At 45.7% G+C, this 20,969-nt stretch overlaps 1 protein-coding gene across 7 annotated transcripts in view; it reads right to left on the bottom strand.

The window, feature by feature from the left end:
* PTPN13 (protein tyrosine phosphatase non-receptor type 13) overlaps positions 1–20,969 on the bottom strand; it is a 218,711-nt gene that overhangs the window by 53,911 nt on the left and 143,831 nt on the right. For 5 of the 7 annotated variants that reach the window (XM_055138852.1, XM_055138853.1, XM_055138856.1 and 2 more), the window contains 7 exons: positions 18,895–19,057; positions 13,369–13,786; positions 13,120–13,217; positions 11,622–11,678; positions 3,484–3,576; positions 2,947–3,054; positions 2,391–2,522 (listed from right to left, as the gene is read on the bottom strand). In XM_055138852.1, the coding sequence (XP_054994827.1) occupies positions 2,391–2,522; positions 2,947–3,054; positions 3,484–3,576; positions 11,622–11,678; positions 13,120–13,217; positions 13,369–13,786; positions 18,895–19,057 (1,069 nt within the window). The remainder of the gene's footprint in view (positions 1–2,390; positions 2,523–2,946; positions 3,055–3,483; positions 3,577–11,621; positions 11,679–13,119; positions 13,218–13,368; positions 13,787–18,894; positions 19,058–20,969) is intronic. The other 2 variants (XM_055138854.1, XM_055138855.1) reach the window with 1 other exon arrangement.

Raw genomic sequence — 20,969 nt, 5'->3', positions numbered from 1 at the left:
TGTGACAAAAATCACTGAAAGCATGAAGTCTAACATGCTGTCCAGAGAATTATTTTTGTTTTGGTGTCTCCTGCCTGAAGCTCCGAGGTGCGCTCTGACATCTCCGCCTGTGGTTGTCTTCCTTTGCCTACATATACCACCATTCAGTGCCAAAGCTCCTGTTGGCCTCACCACACACCACACATGGAGGTGTATGGAGGTGTGGGAGTGGTCGGGAGGACGAACGGGTGGGCAGGGAGTGTCTGGGCCGCACCTGACTGCATTCTAGAGTTACTCGTAACTCTGTGCTCAGGCATCTCTCCTGGTAGGGTTCAGGGGATTGAACCAGGGCTGGCTGCAGGCAAGGCACATACTCCGGCCCCTGTGCTATGGCTCTGGTTCCAGGGTAGGGTTTGCTATCATATTGTATGTATTCACGGTAAATAAGTGTTGAAACTATGATTACATGTGTATATGTGAACATATTCAAACGTAGATAGCGCATATACTTAGTGAATAAAAACAAGGAAGGGGAAAGTGACATTATAAAAAAAACCAATAATATTTTATAATTGTTCTCTGATTCATCTGTATAAAATCTAAGAATTTTTTTTTCCAGTGGGGGCACTCTCAGCGATGCTTGATCTGATGATGCAGAATTAGGAGTTCAGTGCCCACAGCAGGCCACCAGGGTACATCCAGCCGTGCCAGGGTCGGACTCAGGGACATGAACCTGCTACCATGTGGACAAGGGTCCTGGTGCCAAGAATATTTTCAAAAGGTCACGACATTTGTGTTCAACAACACATGAAGTGTTTCTTGTTTCTGTTTCGTTCATGTGTCTAAAATGATGCCTAAAATTCAACACTAAATTTATTTTTAGCAAACTTATTTCCTAATTGTATACAGTTCTAATTCCTTATACAATGTGCAACACATGAACTTCTACATATGGTAGATACTAATATTTACTAGTTACTAATATTTACTGGTTGCATATATGTCTCTTTACTAACAGCATGCATTCCTATATATTTCCTAATATCGTTGGGATAAATTCACATTTTCAGAAGTTCAGTGTTTTTTTAAAAAAACTAGTGTTAATAATAACAACTGGGGGCAGAAGAGACAGTTCCGGATTCAGGCGCTTGCCGTGTGTGCAATGCAGCCCTCCCGGGTTCTGTCCCTGGCACCGCACAGTGTCCTCTGAGCCCTGCCAGGAGGGACTGTTGAGCACAGAGATAGGACTAATTCCTAAGCACTGCTGGATGTGGCTCAAACACACACACACACACACACACACACACACACACAAGAATTAAAGAAAACATATTTAAGTGCTGAGTATGTGCCAGACAATGTCCCAATTCTTTGTGAGCACGATTTCATTTAATTTTCACAAAGTCCAAAACAGGCACTTTTCCATTTACCATGGATACCCGAGCACTGGGCACCGGGAGGTCCGAGCAGCACAGACCAGGCTGGAAGTGGTGAGAGAAGGTGACGGGAGCCGGGGCAGGAGCCCCCCACGCGCTCTCCCTCCTCCCCTGGCGTTTCTGCACAGGGCCTGCGGGGCTGTGGGAGGACCAAGGTCTCCTCTCCACGGAGCAAGCAGCCGGGCCCTGGGAGGGCCGACGGCAAAGAGCAGGGAGGGGCCCCGACCAGACTGGGCATCTGACCCTCGCCCAGGACCTTCGTCTCAGTTATTAGGGATTAGGAGGCGCTCTTTTGTTTGAAAGTTGTTTTTAAAATTCTGGCTTTCACCTGCACAGAGGCAGGCAGGGGGTGGGGGGCGGGAGCCTGGGGACACTGGCCCTGGGAAAGGTGCGCTGGAACCCCATCATGAACAGCTTTGTCAGGGTCTGTCACAGGGACTCAATGAGAGTCAAAAATAAAATAAAATCCTGACTTTCTGCTGCCTTTTTCACTTTCATAATCTCGTTCAGGAAAGGAGTTTAGAGATCATTGTGAAAGGTGGGGAAACAGTCCAGGGGCTAGACCTTGCACAGGACACAGCTGGGTGTGACCCCCAGCACCATCTCGGTTCTCCTGGGCACAGCCAGGTGTGGGCCAAAAAAAAAAAAAAGAATTAGCAAATAATACATTAAAAGATATAAAAATTCCCCTTCTGATTTGAGATTCTATATCCAAGAACCTCACCAGCATTTACTTAAGTGACACGAGTTTGCACAGTAAATGCGTTTCTCTGTGCTCATATAACTAAAGAGGAAAAAGACAGAAAATCTTGGAGTGATGAATAAAAATTAGATGATACATAAAATAAAAACCATTAGATTTCTGTCAAATTATCAGAAAGGATATAAGGAACAGAAGTCCAGCTTATTCGACCAAAGTATTGCTGCTTTTGTGGAAAGTGAATATGAACACATACGGAGAGATCGTCACATTACCTTTGGATATCTTTTCTTTTGGCTGAGAGATAACAAGAGTCACATCTTCGGGTGCATTTTGCAAAATTTCAATGGCAGCATGGTGACTGACGCCCTCCAGACTCACGCTGTCCACAGATATCAAACGGTCTCCTGCAAACACGGACGATTCAGGCGTCAGAATGGCAGCACCATGGGTAGGGCGCTTACCTTGCACGTAGCCAACTGGGGTTTGATTCCTAAGCACCCCATGTGGTCCCCTGAGCATCGCCAAGAGTGATCCCCGAGCACAGACCCAAGAGTAAGCACTTCCAGGTATAGCCCCGTAACAACAACAACAACAAAGGAAAAAATTTAAAGATGCACAATTCTGTATTCTCAACCGCAAGGAGGAAGCCAAGCTAAATCCCAGAGAAGCCACATTTAGTCCAGTGTTTGCAGCCAGAAGGAGAACGCCGTGCTCGGTGTTAGAAATGCCACATGCTCGCCCCAGAATTTGTGTTTCGTCCCCGGCCCCACTTTTGCAATCTGTACTAATATGAGTAAGAACTTAGGAAGTTACCGGAACCTCAAGTACCTGGCTTTAAGCGTCCATCCAAGTCAGCTGGCCCTCCAGGCATAACTGAGCTAATAAACACCCCTAGATCCAGTCTTCCCATCTTCTCTCCACCGATAATTTGAAATCCTAGGAGACGGCACATATGAAAAAAAGATCATGTTTCTGGAGCCAGAGAGAGAGCACCAAGGGATTTGCCTGTAGAAGCCCCAAATCTGACCCCTGGCACTGCACGGTCTCCTGAGTGCCTCTGAGTCTGGCATCTCCCCTACCCCAGCCCAAGGGTTCATCATTCTGGTGCTTTCGATGATACAACCTGCTTCACACACACACACACACACACACACACACACACACACACACACACAAGTACAGAGATTCATCAAGGTGATTAACAAGTCATCGTGTCAGACGAGATCGTGAAATCTGATGGCAATATTTCTTGCTAGGGGTTTCATCTCTGGCTCTTCCCGACTAGGTGGGCACCGCGCATTCTAATGGAGGTGGCTGGAATTGAAGGTCAGCGTGTTGTCACGACCTCTTTCCTACCTGACTTACCCAAGCCACACTTGGCATCTTTCTTCAGCTTCACCAGCGTGATCTCCCTTTCTGGCGAGGAGACTATACTCCATCTTTTGTGTAGCACGTCCACTGAAATGGAGAATTTTAAGAATAAAACACACATTACATGCTCAGGCATGCATTCCGCTTGCTTTAATTTAAACGCTAGCAAAGCTTATTAATACATGGCTCCCTTTGAAACTATCTTTGAAATATAATGCTATTATTTTCTATTTTATAGTGACTTAGAGTTTACAAAACGATTTTATGTTATCATAGTGATACCTTATAAATCACTGCCCGTGGAATGCCTGTATTTCGGTTACGAGTGAGAAGCTAAATCTCAAGAGATCAAATGCTCTGCGTGGATTTACTCAGACAGCAGAGGCAAGAGCTAAACCCAAAGCTCAAGTTTTCTGATTCTGTATCTTTGTTGCCTCATAGCTGATAATCTGAATCTGACATGCTCAAGCATGTTAAATGGACAAGTGGGTATCTGAGTCAGAATTAGAACTTACTTTTAAAAAAACTTTGTTTAGGGGTTTTTTTTTTTTTAAAGTACGATGATTGATTATTCACAAATAGCTCCCCGATTAAACTGTCAAGCTAATAAAATTACTTCATCTATGTAGCAACTCGCATTTATATCGCACACAGCCAGGCTCTCACTCACATACCTGCACACACATACTTTGTCAGGGGTTGAGCCCTGTCTCTCCTCTAGTTTATATACCGGAGAACCTAAATATCAATGCCCGAGAATGTAGCTGTATTCAAAGACAGATTCTTTTTTTTTTTTTTTTTTGCTTTTTGGGTCATACCTGGTGACGCACAGGGGTCACTCCTGGCTCTGCACTCAGGAATCACCCCTGGTGGTGCTCAGGGAACCATATGGGATGCTGGGAATCGAACCTGGGTTGGCCATGTGCAAGGCAAACACCCTATCCACTGTGCTATCTCTCTAGCCCCCGAAGACAGATTTTTAATTTATAGTTCTGGGAGGACTGGTCGACCTGGGGTTCGATCCCCGGCACCCTAGATGATCCCTCCAGCCCGGCAGGAGTTGACCCTGCAGCACAGAGGCAGAAGGGAGCTCTGGGCACAGCCGGGTGTGGCCCCAAGCCCTGCCCCCAGCCCCCTCCCCACCACCAAGTGTTTGGAGACAAGGGTCTAAAGAAAACCTGAAGTGAAACTGAGGTCTTGTGGACGAGTGCCACGGCACGGGGGACTGTGCGAACAGAGACACGTGAGCTGGGACAGCTGCTTCCCGCACGCAGGCGAGGGCTCAGAGAAGGGGCTGCCTCACGGCTGGCCTCCAGCCTTCTCGCCTCCAGAACCAAGAGGCAGAAAGAAGCGACACATTTCTACGGTGCTACATTGTTACAGAGCGCCAGCAGAGGAATATACTTAAACCTTTCCCCACTTCGGGCTGGATTAAACTCAGGAGCGCATTCTGCAACCCGGGTCAGGGCTGACCCCAGCCCTACGGAGGGCAGGGCTGCTAGTCCTCCCCCGATAACTAAAACGAAGGCCAGGCAGGCGCCAGGGAGCTCGTATTAAACTCAGGAGTGCCATCATCTCGGTCCCCGGAAATGTGGAGTGGGGCTGCTGGGGATGTCTCGGGAGCTCGAATGGAATGCACTGTCAAGAGAACACAGAAGATCTGCAAGCAGAAATGAGGAAAATACAAGCAGAAAGAGCAGAGCTGAAAAACCGGGTTGGTGAAACGAAAAACTCCCTGGAAGCCTCAGCAGCAGAGTCACACCGCCGAGGACAGTCAGTGAGCACCAAGACGTGCAGAGAATCTCGACAACAGCAGAAGAGGAAAAAGAGCCTCAAGGGAAAAAATAGATATTCTTTTTCCCTTCCTGGTTTAAGGGCCACAGCCAGCATCGTTGGGGGCTAATCCTGGCCCTGCTCCTGAAGGGGCCGAGGGCCAAGTCAGGTCCGCTGAGAGCAGGGTGAGGGCCTTCACCCTGCACGCTCTTTCTCTTGCCACACACTTCTCTGAATGTCAGTTATGATCTATGATCCGACTGTTCACGCAATGTGTGTGTGCACGAAGTGATGGCGAGTGAGTTCAGCAGATACTGCAAATGTAATCTTTAATCCCTACAGAGTTCTTAAGTATATTGAAAAAATTTGAAAATTAGAGAATTGACAGCATGTGGGTTTAAACTTGGACTGTTAGATTTGTTTACTATTTGTTGTCCTGTATATTTGTTAATATTTATTTAAATAGTAACTATTATATAACACATGTTCATGCTTAAATGACAGGAATGTTAAAATCCATTCGAGAAATGCACTAATTTCCGGAAATAGAGACAATCAGCAGCACTGCAGCGCTGAGTAAACTTGTCCCAGAGACACTAAGTATCAACGCGTGTTTGCAGTCAGCTTTCACCTCAATTTATGAATGAGATTCCCCCCCAATCGCTAGACTCCCCCCCAATCGCTAGACAATCGTGAAGTCATATATACCTTACACATGAAGCTTATGTTATCTGTATTGTTATGCAACAATTGCATTTACATATATGTATGTGTGTGTATGTATGTTTGTCCCATGACAAGGTGAAACCTGATCACCGGACTGCCAGGCAGTTTTGAAGCATCCATAATCCAGGAATTAGTTAAGACTTAGCACCTGGAAGGGACACAGCCAGCGCTGCTCAGTGCTCCGGGGGCTTTCCTGTCCTAGATACCGAAGCTGAGCATCCTGCATGCAAAGCCGACCCTCCACCCACGGGGCTCTTTCGCTGGCCCCTAAGGACCTTAAACACTCAAGACATTTTTATTCTACATAAGCAATTAGCTCTAATTTTCAGCTAGGACCAGACATACATTATACAGAACGAACCTCATAAAATAAAACAAATAAAGTCGGGTTAAAAATCTAAACCGGGAGCTGGAGAGAGGAAGTCTGGTGGGATGCAGGCAGCTTTGCACTCGGGAGGGCTGAGTCCCATCCCTGGCACCGAGTTGTCCCCTGAGCAATGCCAGGCTTGACCCCCAGGCACCAAGTGTATCCCCGAGGGTGGCTGGGCATAGCTCCCCGCCAATCCCCACAAAAAAAAAAGACACCCCAAACAGACAAAAAATTAAATGAGGGCCTGGAGATAGAGTATGTCAAGGGGCTTGCATTGCATGTGGCTGACTGGGTATGACGCTGGCATCACGAACCCTAAGTACCACCAGGAATGATCGCTGAGCACTGAATCGGGAGGAAGACTGATATTCACCATGCTTGGGCCAACTGTTCTCAACCTCGCCTCCCTCCCCAATTAAAAATTAAATCAGTAGGGGCTGGAGTGATAGCACAGTGGGTAGGGCATTTGCCTTGCACGCGGTCGACCCGGGTTCGATTCCCAGCATCCCATATGGTCCCCTGAGCACGGCCAGGGGAAATTCCTGAGTGCATGAGCCAGGAGTAACCCCTGTGCATCGCCGGGTGTGACCCAAAAAGCAAGAAAAAAAAAATTAAATCAGCAGAGTGGCTACGTCTCTAAAATGGTGAAGTGGTATGAGAGAGCTGATAAAAAGGGAGTGTTTTGTAAAGTGATTAAATGACAATTAAATTCAAACTCAGTACATAGTTTTAAATCGGGAAGGGAATTTCCTTTCCTCGTGAACAAGCCCTATGACCACATTGGATTCTGCACATTTTTTTTTTATTCTAAAATGTCAAGAAATTTTATTTAATCTACAGGACACAGAAGATAAATTTCATATATGTAAAATCATTTAAAAGCACAGGTTTATCATACAAATTTGAGTTTATAGTGTTTTCCAGTTTTTCTGCTACTTTGCCACAAAATTTTTGGTACAACTCATAATTCAGAGTCATATTGTGGTGAGATATTCAAACATAAAATCACACCTATAATCTTAAAAATTCTTTCTCACATTTAACTTCAAATATATTCTATTTTAATTTGTGTTAATAGTTTTGATATTATTTTTGATTTTTTGGGTCACATCTGCCTGTATGGTTTTTTTTGGACTTTATTGATCTAATAAAATTACATTAAGACTTGAAATGAATTATACATTATTGTGCTCGATTCTGCACATGTTTTAAAGTAAAAGAGAATCTCCACTTGAAATGCTCAGTCCTTTAGACTCTTGTCAACAGTCAGGCATGTCTGCTGACTGTACGGGAATCAGGACGTTAGGTAGAGAAATTTATGGACAATTTTATCACTTCCTCTAAGGGAAAAAAGATCCATTTCAAATTGTGGGGATGAGGGACCAGTCGCACCAAATCAGTAGAAAAACAAAGGCATGTTTTTCTCCTAATAAGCTGCTTGTTAGAGCGGTTTGCCAGCAGATCATAATGGAAACTCTGGAATTCTATTTTTGTGCTGCACTAATTAGCTCAGTGAATTGGGACCAACTGACGCCTCTAAGACTCACTTAACTTATTAACCTAATGAAGAGGCTGGGCCGAATACAGCTGACCGTCTTTTGATTTTGGTTAGTTCCTATCAAATACTTTGTCATCAGTTTTTGTTCGATTCCATTTTTAGAAAGGAATTCTGTGCTCAATTGACTAGAAATTGATATACTTATAGAAAGTAAGGCAACAAGTGTTGCTAAAATTTACTTTCAAACATTATATGGTAATCCTGGGTTAGCATAAGACTAGAGACAGTGAAAGTCAGGTTTGCATAATTCTTGCATAATTTTGACATTTTTCTTTTACTTCTTAGGGAAAATATTATAACATGGTTGGTTTTGTAAGTTAAACACTTTTTTTTCTTTTAACCACAATAAAATCATCAGAATTTTGATATATTCAGCCTTTTTTCGGGGCGAGGGGTTACACCCGGAGATGCACAGAAGCTACTCCTGACTCACATACTCAGGAATTACTCCTGGAGATGCTCAGGGGACCATATGGGATGCTGGGAACCGAACCCTAGTGGGCCGCGTGCAACGCAAATGCCCTACCTGCTGTGCTATTGCTCCAGCCCCATATTTTAGTTTATGAGAAGACTCATGCCTTTTTTTTTTTTATCTTCTCTTAAATTTTACATTTTTCTTTTTTTTTTCTCTTTTTTGGGCCACACCCGGCCATGCACAGGGGTTACTCCTAGCTCTGCACTCAGGAATTACTCCTGTCGGTGCTCAGGGAACCATATGGGATGCTGGGAATCGAACCTGGGTTGGCCGCATGCAAGGCAAATGCCCTACCTGCTGTGCTATTGCTCCAGCCCCAAATTTCACATTTTTCATGAGTCTCCAGTGGCCATAAAAAGTTAGGATTAAATTTTGTTGGTTGGTCTTTGTATTAAACCGTGAATAATTTCACTAATTCTTTTCTAATAATTTTGACCAAAAAGGAAGAACATCAAAATTATAATTATAGAAACACATTAGTATATTTGATTTGTGGAAAATTTATTATTTAATTTTTTGGGACTTAATTTAATTATTTAACTTATGGGAAAGCACAGCGGGTAGGGCGGTTGCCTTGTACACAGCCAACCCGGGTTCAATTCCTCCACCCCTCTTGGAGAGCCCAGCAAGCTACCGGGAGTATCCCACCCGTACGGCAGAGTCTGGCAGAGCCTAGCAAGCTACCTGTGGTGTATGCAATATAGCAAAAACAGTAACAACAAGTCTCACAGTGGAGACGTTACTGGTACCCTCTCTTGCAAATCGATGAACAACGGGATAAAAGTGACAGTGATGGGGAAGTTATTATTTAATTTTTTGCTGCCTAGTTACCTTATTTGGAAAGAGGCATTTGCCATGCTCTATTTGAGAAAACCAAATTCTGAACAGCATTAATTCAGGGCTCTTTGGGCAGATTCGGGGAGACCAGCTCTATCTTCTTCCCAGGCGTGCTCCTGGGGAAGAAAGGGAGGGAAGATGCTGCTCCCGTAGGGCTAAGGACCAGAAGCTGCCCTGGGCCTGCTGACATGGTCTGGGCATACACCTGTGTTCTTTCCCATCAGAACTTAATGAGAACATCCCAGCTTCTCATCTCTGAGTAGACGGCTATCAGTGTCTTTGATGAAGTTAACTGGGAGACATAATGCAATGATAAGGCCAGGAGTACAGTGGATTATAGAGTACCCCAGTATTCACCAACTCTAGCACCTGGACAATTCAACCGCCCTCCGCTCCAGTTTCTCAGCCGTGAAAAGGAAATAACATTAGCCCTCACCTCAGAGCACGGTAGTGGGGACTCAGTGAGGGATTAAAGAACTGAGGGTAGATTTTAGCTCTCTGATCACGTGAGTCATTGAGTTGTTTTAGGTGTGGAGGTATTGTAAATTTAGCCCACTCAAGATGTTTGATATCATCAAGTCATAAGTCAGGATCTTCGTAGCACGTATAATAAACTTACCAGTATTATATTTACTACATGCCCTCAAACTTCTTTGTTTTTTCTTCTTTTTTGGGTCACACCCAGCGATGCACAGGGGTTACTCCTGGCTCTGCACTCAGGAATTACTCCTGGTGGTGCTCGGGGGAACATACGGTATGCTGGGAATTGAACCTGGGTTGGCTGCATGCAAGGCAAACGCCCTAACTGCTGTGCTATCATTCCAGCTCCCATACCCTCAAACTTTTAAAGTTTTCCTTTTAAATTAAAAATTTAAAAAACTTTAATTTATTATGAATACTTAAAACATTGTATTTTCACAGAGGGGGGGATTTTGGGTCACACCCAGCTGTGCTTTGGGCTTACTCCTGGCTCTGTGCTCGGGGGTCACTCCTGGTGGTGCTGGGGGGGACCATATATGGTGCAGGAGAAAACCAGAGTTAACATGCAAGGCAAGCCCCTTAGCCCCTGTATTATCTTTCTGGGCCTGTATTTTTACTTTTTGACATAATTGTACTTCCAAGGGTACGGCTTCCTCTCTTGAAGAGCTAGTGTGCTTTTTCTGTTGGAGAATGAGAATTACACAGAACAGTATTCTGGTGCTTGACATCTTTGATGCATAAAGACACCAGTTTCATATGGTCCAACTGAAATCTTATGCTTTCATGCATCCTTTTTCCTTCAGGAAAATCAGAACTAGACTTAAAACTTCATCAAGTTTGTCTTTATCAACACATCTGCTTAGCCTACTTGCTTCTTACCAAATTTCTCATTATTTCAACTGAAAGAGTTTAATGGTTAAAAACAAGTATCACTATATCACTGTCATCCCGTTGTTCATCGATTTGCTCGAGCGGGCACCAGTAACATCTCCATTGTGAGACTTGTTACAGTTTTTAGCATATCAAATACACCACGAGTAGCTTGCCAGACTCTGCCCTGCAGGCGGGATACTCTGGCTCCAGCTCCAGAAACCCAGTATATTATCATAAAAAAATTTCACCCGTGAGAGTTGTCAGAAGGAGCTAAAAAGTCAGACAAAGCAGATGTGACCTAAATTATACCTTGCAACCTAGATCCTAAGAATTTATATTCTGCTGGAGTCACAGCACAAGCCTCTCCCTGTGCCTGGTTTTACTTCGATTCCTTTTAAACTACAAACCTCAATATTTAAAGACTTGGTGAGACTTTAGGACAGCACTCAAAAGCTGGTCTGTCTTTAATTCTCGAGCGTTCCTGGCCATACAGAACTGTGGCGGGACGCTTGGGCTCCTGACGCTGCTGTTTCCCCGTGTCCCTCGCGTCTTTGATCACGTCTGGTCTGGACGCTCCCACTCACCCGTCTTCCTGAACGAATCCTCTATTCAAGTTCCAGCTCCAGCAGCCCTTGAAAGGAACTGCCCGTGTTAAAACTCTTCTCTAAGGAGCGAACTGAGAGCCCGTGGGGATAGGGGAGCACAGACCCCACGAGTTCAGCCCCCTCCAAATATTCCAGGTGCGTCCCCAAACAAGCAGTCTCTCTCTTTTCACCTGACCTTGCACCTGACTCCCCTAGCATCCCAGCTAGAGTCCTAGCTCTGACTTGTTATTTCTCTAATTCATCAACCTTAGGCGGAGACAGCCTAGGATACAACCCTGATACTAAAATTTACTGTTCTTCTTTGACCCCTGAGTAAGACCTAAAGTCCTGGCACGGATTTGAAGACTCTTCACTTACTCGTTCCGAGACTATTTCAAGCATATGAAGGGAAAGATATGATGGTAAGGAGGGGAAAAACACTTTGTAAAAACCTACCATTTTCTTTTAAGGGTACTTGGGATGAAGAATTTCCAGAACTATGCAAAGGCATTCCTGTGGTATAAATTAAATTAGACAGTTTATGAAATTGTCAGATACTAGATATAGAAGTAATTTCATGTGATAAATTCATAAAAATAAAACATTAACCTTTTCTATGTACTCAGAAAAATATGCCACAATGACATATTTACTATTTTGATTGCTAAGTTAAACATTCTTGTTCTTCAAGATAAGCTTAAACACAAATGTACTCTTTCAGATAATGCCATTTTGATGTAAAAAATGAAATGATGAAAATAAGATGAGCTTTTAAAGCATCGGTTAAACATTAAAAAAATCAATATTGAATAAAAATGAGTAACTTAAGCCAAAAAATGCAAAAAAAACCGTTTTCAGTTTTAAGTGTTTTTCAGTAGTATATTAATTAATGTTTAGCAGGATGAGAAAATACTTTGAAAATTTGTGTAGTTAAGGCTAATTGAGCAAAACTTTGAGTCTAAGGAAAAGTGAAGAAGTATCTGATAAAACACTACACTAACAGAACAAAGTATTCTTGTTTTCTCTACTCATTTATTTCCTGTTTTGGACAGTGGTTAAGACCTATATCTACTGTCCTGACAGAGTGATTCTAATTTTTTAAAAAGTGCACTTCCCCTTATGATGCATGAAGCCAAAGGAATCTAGAATTATCTCTCTTATAATCATCTCTTTTATCATCTCTCTTTACAAACACACACACGATGTTTATACTAAGTGGTTAATAGCTCTCAGATAGCAGGGAGAACTGGAAAAAGTAAAATTAAAAAAAAAATTTCTAGCTACCATCCATACCATGTTTCAAAATGTATATTTTAGAGCCAACCCCATTCATAATAAGCTGAAAGCGCTTCCAAACAAGCCTTTCTTTGAAAAAACAGCAGCAGTGGAGTTCGCTCTCCTGGACTTCTAAGTTAGCCCAGGGGAAGGCTGTCCAATGCTGTGGCCCAGAGCGGTCTCTGGGTGCTCCTGGCATGGCTCTTAACTGCCACCAGGGGAAGTGAAGAGTTTGTGCCATGAACAACTGGTTGTAAAATCATTTTGATTTGATGTGGCACATATATATATATATATATATACGTATATATATACATATATATATATATATATATATATATATTTGCTTTTAGGGTCACACCTGGCAGTCCTTGGGGGACCCTATGGGATGCTGGAAATCAAACCCGGGTTGGTTGCGTGCAAGGCAAATGCCCTCCCCGCTGTGCTATGACTCCAGCCCTGACGTGGCATGTTTTATGTGGCCTGAAATTCTCTATTCACTAAGGGCTTTGCCCATTAGGACAGGGAAGAAAAAAAATAAAAGCAAAAAACAGAAGTTCATTCTGGTTCTAGTTCCTAACTGCCAGATTTCTCGGTACTTAACATGACTTCCTTCACTTTCACCATGGGGTCGGGGGGGGGGGGGGGGGGGGAAGAAGGTAAGCTTGTTCATGCTGACCTATGACATAGGCTTGGCCAGGGTCTTCAAAGGACGAGGAGTCTGATTCCTGCTTCCTCCTTTCAGGACTTCTATTTAAACTTGCCACAGACTTTGAACTGAAGAGGGAAAAGGAAGGTAGGAGGGAGGGGGGGTGTCAATGTGAAAAAAAAAAAGTATGGTGAAAATCATAAAATGTTCAAACAAAAGCAAGGTATGAAATGTTGACGTTACAAACGCGGGGGTGGGGTTAGTCGGTCGTGTTCTTACTTATTGAGTTTTGCGGCTCCCGCCACAGATCCTGTGTCAGATCTCGCCCTGGGGTGCGAGGGTTTCCCCGCCAGCTCCGCAGTGCTCTGCGGCGGGGCCTCCGCGTGAGCCGGGGCTCGTGTCCGCGGCGCACAGAGCGAGGCCTGACTGAGGTCGTGGTACGACTTGCTCATCCCTCTGGGCTTGTCCTCCCAGGAGGCTCCGTCGCTCTTCTCCTTTGCACTGCTCGGCCACGGCTGGTAGAGCGACAGCTCGGAGCACGACAGCCTCCTCAGAATCTCGGCTTGGACGGACAGCGGTCGGACGGCCAGCTTGCTCAGGGTGCCGCTGGCCAGGCTGCCCGTGCTGATGGCTCGGCCCACACCGAATCCTCTAACGGACTCTGCTTGCAGGTTCAGGCTCCTAAACGAGGCTCTCTCTACGAGGAAACAGGATTGCTTTACGCGCCGGGAACACCACGGAACCCCGAGCAGAGGGGACAGTGAGCGAGACGGCAAGGGCAGCATGCAGCTGGGGACGGCAGTGGCCGCCAGCACCAGGGCCAGCGGGCGGCGGCGACGCTTTCCGAGGAGGCCGGGCCGCCCCAGGCCCCATCCCCTCTCTCCATCCCTTCCGCTTTCTCACACCCAGCCGCTCTCTGGACCACCGCCCTCTCCTGCCAAGGAGTCTCGGCGTCTGGGAGCGGGTGGGCGTCCTTCAGGCTCACCCACGCCCGACTCTCAGCCACCGGGAAGACATGAAAGGACAATGACGGAGCGACGCCGCCACAGCACGGGCAGACCAAGGCTGGGAGAGGGCTGAGATGAGGCCTGGGCCGAGCACGTGGGAACGGGCAGTGCCAGAGAGAGAGAACTGTGTCCTGAGGCAGTTGTCTCCATTCCATTTTCCAAAGCCTCTGACAGACGCTGGCGGTGAGGACACACCCTGGGAGCAGACCAGAACCAGCGACACACGCCCCCGGCTGCGCTGGACGCTGGGCGGGCTGTGGGCCGCCGTCCAGCAGAGCCGCTGGCTGCCAGCAGCTCTGAGGCGGCCACCGAGGCCTCGTGTTGTCTCATGACTGGGTCATCACCACCCTTCCTACCTGGGGGCCTGACTGAGGTAGAGGAACCGGTAAGAAATAAATATTGTCATTGTTTCTGTGAATGAACGTGAGGAAAAAGAAAGAAAAAAAGCTCTTTCTGCAATACATCCTTTTCGTTTTCTTTCAGAGGCTCGGTTTTGAGGTCCCTGATAACGAGGGCTGTCCTCCTGTAGTGTGAGAACCAGATGTTGTGACAGTATTTGAACACGTGAGGCTAGAAAATACTCTCAAACAGCACCTTAGCATAAGAATATTTTCACGTGAATGAAGGACCAGAAACATGGAATGTCCCACATCACAAGGCACCCTCCTGGGTCCCCCGACAAGTGTCGGCCCCGTGCTGCACTCCAGGAGGCATTTTGCTTGAACACACTTTGCAAAACAGCGACAAAAATTTCTTTCAGAAAACATCAAATAACTGATCATTTAGGTCTTTAACTTCTTTTGTCTAATTCTTATGAAGATCAGAATTCTTAGAATAATTAGAATTCTTAATGTATCGAAGATTAATAGCCAATATAGCACAACAGACATTATTTAGAAACGCAAAAGGCTTTTAATATTCGTGCATCAGAATAAAGTTAAAATAAGCATGTTTCACTGCCGCTGGGAAAATTCAACATTCTCTCTCTGTGGTAGAAGGGGAACACCAAGATAAAACATGAAAACAACAACGAAAGACTCTAGCTATGGAAACCCCACAATGGGCAGGAGTGCATGCTTCACATGCAGGAGTCCTGGGCTTGATTCCTGGTACCACATGGTCCCCTGAGCACTGCTGGAAGAGTCCCACTGCACTGAGCCAGGTGTAGTACCACGAGCACTGCCTGGTGTGGTCCAAAAAAACCAGAAACAATAACAATAGCAACAACAAAAAACCCAGAATGAACTTAACATACAGTTTTTATTCGGACAGAGAAGATTTATCACCCCTCACCCCGCTTGGTCCCCATACTTTGAGAGCTGCCTTTAATGAAAGACAGATTCAGTGACCAGGACATGCCTTTATACCCAATACATTTCCTCACTTGTAGAAGACCAAGCCTGCACAGGAGTAAGAATGCCTGTTCCTTTCAGGCTTCATGCACTACCAGGGAGCGTGCTACCTAGATGCACTCAGGCTATCCCTGGCGAGAGTTCACAGCACTGCCTGTACCCAGGGGACGAGCGCACAGACCGGCCACTTACTTATCTGCTCTGTCCTGCTACTGCCCTACGCCCGCTGAATTTTATGTCCTTCTGACGAGAGGGTCTACCCTTACTCTGGTTATCCCACAGCTGCTAGCATGGCACATTATGGGTAGTAAGTGCTCAGTTATTCCTGGCTCTGTACTCAGGAATTACTCCTGGCAGTGCTCGGGGGATGATACGAGATGCTAGGAACCGAACCTGGGTTGGCAGTGTGCAAGGCAGATGCCCCACTCTCTGTGCTATTGCTCCAGCCCCGGTGACTGCTTTTAATATAGTTCCAGAAAACTAATTATTTGCAGACTCATCAAGTAGAGTACTGGGCATGAGATGCAGAGATCAGAGTCTATTTTGACTTGTACCTTAGGTGAGATACTATTTTCTCGGAACCTTTTTCCTCACCAGTAACATGCCAACTTAACAGCCACTAAGGTTCTTTCTAGCATCAATACTCAATGACTCTTCAAAGTCACATATGTTTATTTTCCCATCCGTGTACAGATAAACTATTTTTTTTTGAAGGGGGGAGGCACATCTGGCGATGCTCAGGGCTTACTCCTGACTCTGCATTCAGGGATCACTCCTGGCGGTGCCCAGGGGACCACATGAGGCTCCAGGGATCAGAGCCTGGTTGGCAGAATGCATGGCCAGTGCCCTACCCACTGTACTATCCAGCCCTACCCACTGTACTATCACTCCAGTCCAAGACAAACTAATTCCATTTCCGAGGACAGTACAATTAGTACTGAAAACCAGTTACTTCGTAGCTGGTAGATAAGTAGAAAATAACGGAAATGAAAATTTAATAAAATCTGGGGAAAGATGTGGCTAAAATCATCTTCCAGTGCTTTCATGGAGTTCAAGACTCCAAAGCTACATGACGCCGCAGTCCTAGATTCTTGCATAGAGGATGCAGCCTGCTCACTCTCTGGGTAAAGGCAAAGAAAATTAGGCTCCACACATCCAGTTAGCTTTTAAAGGTCATCTATCTCTTTGATAACACTGCCACTAGGAGTTAACAGTGTTGTTGTTGTTGTTGATGATGATGATGATATCAACAACCATTTACTGAATACCCATCCTGCGCCGAGTACTCTTGAAGGCTTTACATGTATGAACTCAGTGGTTCTTCATGACCCTCTGACGCAAGTATGACCACGGCGGTCATTTCCTCGAGAACTGAGGCAGAGACTGCGGAGTCTGTGAGCTGTGCCTGAGCACGTGCGTGACAACACAGTAGGGTGACGCGCTGGCAGGTGGCTCCAGAGCTCACGTTTCCCCCGCAGTGGTGCCTTCTCTGTCCTAACTGCCTTCTCTCCCCTCCCCCTACTCGTGACCAGCTCCCAACCCTGGGCCAGTCCTCCTGACCCTCAATGTGTGCACGCTCTTGACCATCACAGTGCTCATCAGATGTGGGGGATGGAAGGTTCATTTCACTCCCTGAGTCCTTTCACGACAGCACACCAGGGCATTCTTACAACGATGCTTTAGTCCAAGTCTGGCTTATTAGAGAGAGTGTTACTCTAGGGAGGAAGTAATGATATGCCTATAAGTTTGATACTACACCAAACGTTGAAAATAGAGACGTGTGTAGAAATTTACTTAGCAGGGCAAACCAGGTAAAGAAGAGGAACAGTGACATTACTTTATAGCGATAAAGTCTTGCCTGCACACCGATCATTCCTGAGGAGAACCTCCTACATGCAGATTCCAGGGACTCCATTTTCAGTGACTGATCTACCGTTTGATATGGGTTCCTGGAATCAATTTTTAATGAACAGACAGTCCTGACTGTCCCGACTGCAAAAGGCCGAGAAATCTTCAGGTTCCCTCACCCCAGTAGGGTGAGAGGAAGCATATTTTCTGTAAGGCTTCAGGATGAGAGAAGGTTCACATTGAGAGGGAGTGGGCCCTGCCTGAAAGGTGCCCAGTGCTATTCCACGCAGTGTGTACGTCAGATTCTGTTAGCCTTTGGGCCGCAGCCAGCTATGCCCAGGGGCTACTCCTATCTCTGTACAGTGCGCAGGGGGTCATGTGATCTTGGGGCTTAACTCCAGCCTTCGTCTGTGTACTCAGCACAGGGCTATCTCTCCGGCCGGAGATCAAATACTTACAAAATGTATTTTTTTTGTTGCTATTGTTAGTGGTGGTAAGGGGACTCGAACCCAGGCCCTCATGCATGTGAAGATGCATTCTGCCAGCATTCTGCATTCTTGAGAGGCGGTCACTGACTGAGGTCTGTAAAAACCGACTGGGCAGCGCTGGATACTGAGGGCCTGGACTTTCTCTCCACGTGCAGTTTTGCTGAGGAGGTGTTACAGGTTTCATTTCTGACTGAGCCTGCCCCCCCCTCCCTCCCCACCCCTGCGCTGAATTAAATTCTTCTGCTGCTTTCTTTTCAAAGTGGACTGAAACCACTCTAATTCATAACCGGGGGATTTTTTTCAAATAATACGAATGGGTGGGAAACCTGCACTTCAAACTTGTGGTTTACATCTTCAGAATTTCACGTGCACACTGCCCTGCCCCAAATCTTGTTCCCTTTGCTCTTTGCCTCACCTGGGAAGCCCTTTCGTTGACCTTTAGCCAACACTGAAGTATTTGTCCCCTCACGCCCCAATTCAAGCATCTCCCTTCAAGAACTCAAGACTTCTGGACTGAATCCCAGAATCCCGGAACTGGGCAGCCGCTTTCGCGACCCTGCAACATCATATGCTCTTTGCTATCGACAATAGATGCCATTCCGACAGGTCTGACTTTTGGGGGGAAAACTCCCAAATAAAGATAGTGAGTTTTCTGTCAAAAAAAAAAAAACTCAAGACTCTCCCCTCCCTCCTCTCCTCTTGGGGTCACGGGGCTTGTATGATCTGATCTATGATGTTCTAAAACTTTGACCCTCTAATATGCAAATATTGGTCTAACAACCCCAGATACTGAGTACTTAATAAAGGTAGAGAATACGGCCTAATTTTGTTGCTATCCACTATCCTATTGATACGCACAGTGTAAACATTCGCACTGAGAGCCCCAGGCTGACTTGGGGTGTTGTTTTCAAGGTGAACATGAAGTTGAGGCGTCAGCGTCACTCAATGCCTTTGCAGACTGGACTTAACCTCTTATCGAGGCCTGTGAAGACTTAGTGAAGACTTAACCTCTTCAGTGTCCTGAATCGTTCATCCTACACGTGAAAGTCTGCCCGTTCACGGAAGGGGTCCTGCACCTGAAGCCATGAGAAATGAGCCACTTGTACGTACCAATGTCCTGCGTGTCCTGGTTGCTCTGCCTGGTCCGCATCTGCAGCTGGAACTTGTGCTGGGAGGAGCACAGCTGCAGCAGGTACTGGCACACCTTCCTGCTGTCCGTCTGGAAGGCGTGCTTGATGCCGTCGGATGTATTCTGCAGTGTGATTTTCTTTTTCTACAACATTAATCAGGACTGTTAGAGATCAGGTGTGGCCCTATCACTTTGTAACATAACCCGAGTCTGCACACAAGGTGAGAGATAGAATTATGTGTCACATTCCAGTTGTGAGATATCCTCAAATTATATCCAATACAGCACTGTCACTGTCAGCCCGTTGTTCTTCGCTTTGCTCAAGAGGGCACCAGTAACGTCCTTTTTTTTTTTTTTTTGCTTTTTGGGTCACACCCGGCAATGCACTCAGGGGTTACTCCTGGCGGTGATCGGGGGACCATATGGGATGCTGGGAATTGAACCCAGGTCAGCCGAGTGCAAGGCAAACACCCTACCCGATGTGCTATCACTCCAGCCCCTTTTGTTTTTTATTGTTACTGTTTTTGGCATATCGAATACGCCACAGGTAGCTTGCCAGGCTCTGCTGTGTGAATTCTGCATCGCTCTCTACAGGGAGCTTTGTTTTATAGTCTCTGGATCTTGGCCGTTGATGAGGTTACATGATGCCAGGGCAGTTTTTGGGTGTGACTGCTAAGCTACTGGAAAAAAAGGGGGATCTGGGTGGAGAAGGCCCAGTCCCAATCATAATAACTGTAATTCATTCAAGAAAAACATAGGTAGTATAAAGAAAGTTAAAAGAAAATGTGGGAAGGGAGAAGTACTACTAACACAACTGCCTGGTTGAGAGATGAAAGACACCAACATTACTTTTCTTTTTGTTTTCTGGGCCATACCTGACTGTGTCCAGGACTTCCTTCTTGATCTATGCTCAGGGAACCATAAGGGGTTCCAGGGACTGAACCTAGGTTAGTCCCATGCAAGGCAAGTGCTTCACCCCATACTATTCCTCCAGTCCCACACCGATGTTTAGACACAGGTCTTGTTAGATATAGTGAAAGGAGAACCACAAATCATTTTCATTTCTCTGATGTTTCTTGAAAAGAAGGTTTCTTGCCCACGAGAGAACTGCCAAATGCGGTGCTCACGTAGTGAAGCAAGAGATGTGAGCCATGTGTCTTAAAAGGCGAGCACTCAACATGACAGGGATGGAGGACCAACCTCCCCGAAGACGGATTGAGGTGGATAGTTTATTCTATGCTCGCTCTTCGCTTCTCCTGTGCAAATCCCTCTTTTCCCTACTTCATGCTCCTTGTCTTTATTTCAAATCCAGAATCAGACAAAGAAAGTCCAGTTTGGTAGACTCACAGAAAAATACAACAAAATATTTCTCAACCTTCAATCATGCCGGTGCCATCTTCCTACTTTAGATTTATTTATGAATTTCCACATTGACTTTGCTTTCTTGTCTAAGCTCGTGTTAACCTTCTATCTCTCCTGGGCTGGGGAGACAGCACAGAGTTCAGAGACACAGGCTTCGGCAAATCCTGGTTTGATCTCCGCACCAAGCCCCATGTGCTGCTGGGAGCAGAACTGCACTGTCAGGCCTGAGATCAATCAGCTGGCCTGCTCGGCGGAATATTGCTGCAAGTGCTCCCACGTCCCCTGAGCACTGCCTGAGAAGCCAGAAGCAGAAAGAAAAAAAGAAAGAAAAAAGACAAAGACAAAGGAAAAAAAGAAAGAAAAGAGAAAACTAAACAAATACCCAAACAAAACTGCAGAAACTTTTTATCATGATGTTAACAGAAAACTAATTCCAGTTTTCTGTATTTTTGAGTCACACCCAGAAATACTCATAGATTACTTCTGGTGGTGCTCTGGGACCCTGTTAAACCTGGACAAGACAAGTGTCCTGCCTGCAGTCCTGTCTCTTTGGCCCCTACTGGAAACAGTTTAAATGAACTTTACTGTGTGTAGAAAGACCTTTGAAAGGATGGAAGGGGCCCAAGCTCCCCACACCCCCGAAGGCCATTCCGTTTACCTGTGATTACTCACAGGTTGGTCACGTTCCTGGATC

Source organism: Sorex araneus, chromosome 5 (assembly GCF_027595985.1).
Source record: "Sorex araneus isolate mSorAra2 chromosome 5, mSorAra2.pri, whole genome shotgun sequence".
Classification (NCBI taxonomy): domain Eukaryota; kingdom Metazoa; phylum Chordata; class Mammalia; order Eulipotyphla; family Soricidae; genus Sorex; species Sorex araneus.
Note: the sequence above shows the minus strand (reverse complement) of the source record. Positions and strands in the feature narration are given on the sequence as shown.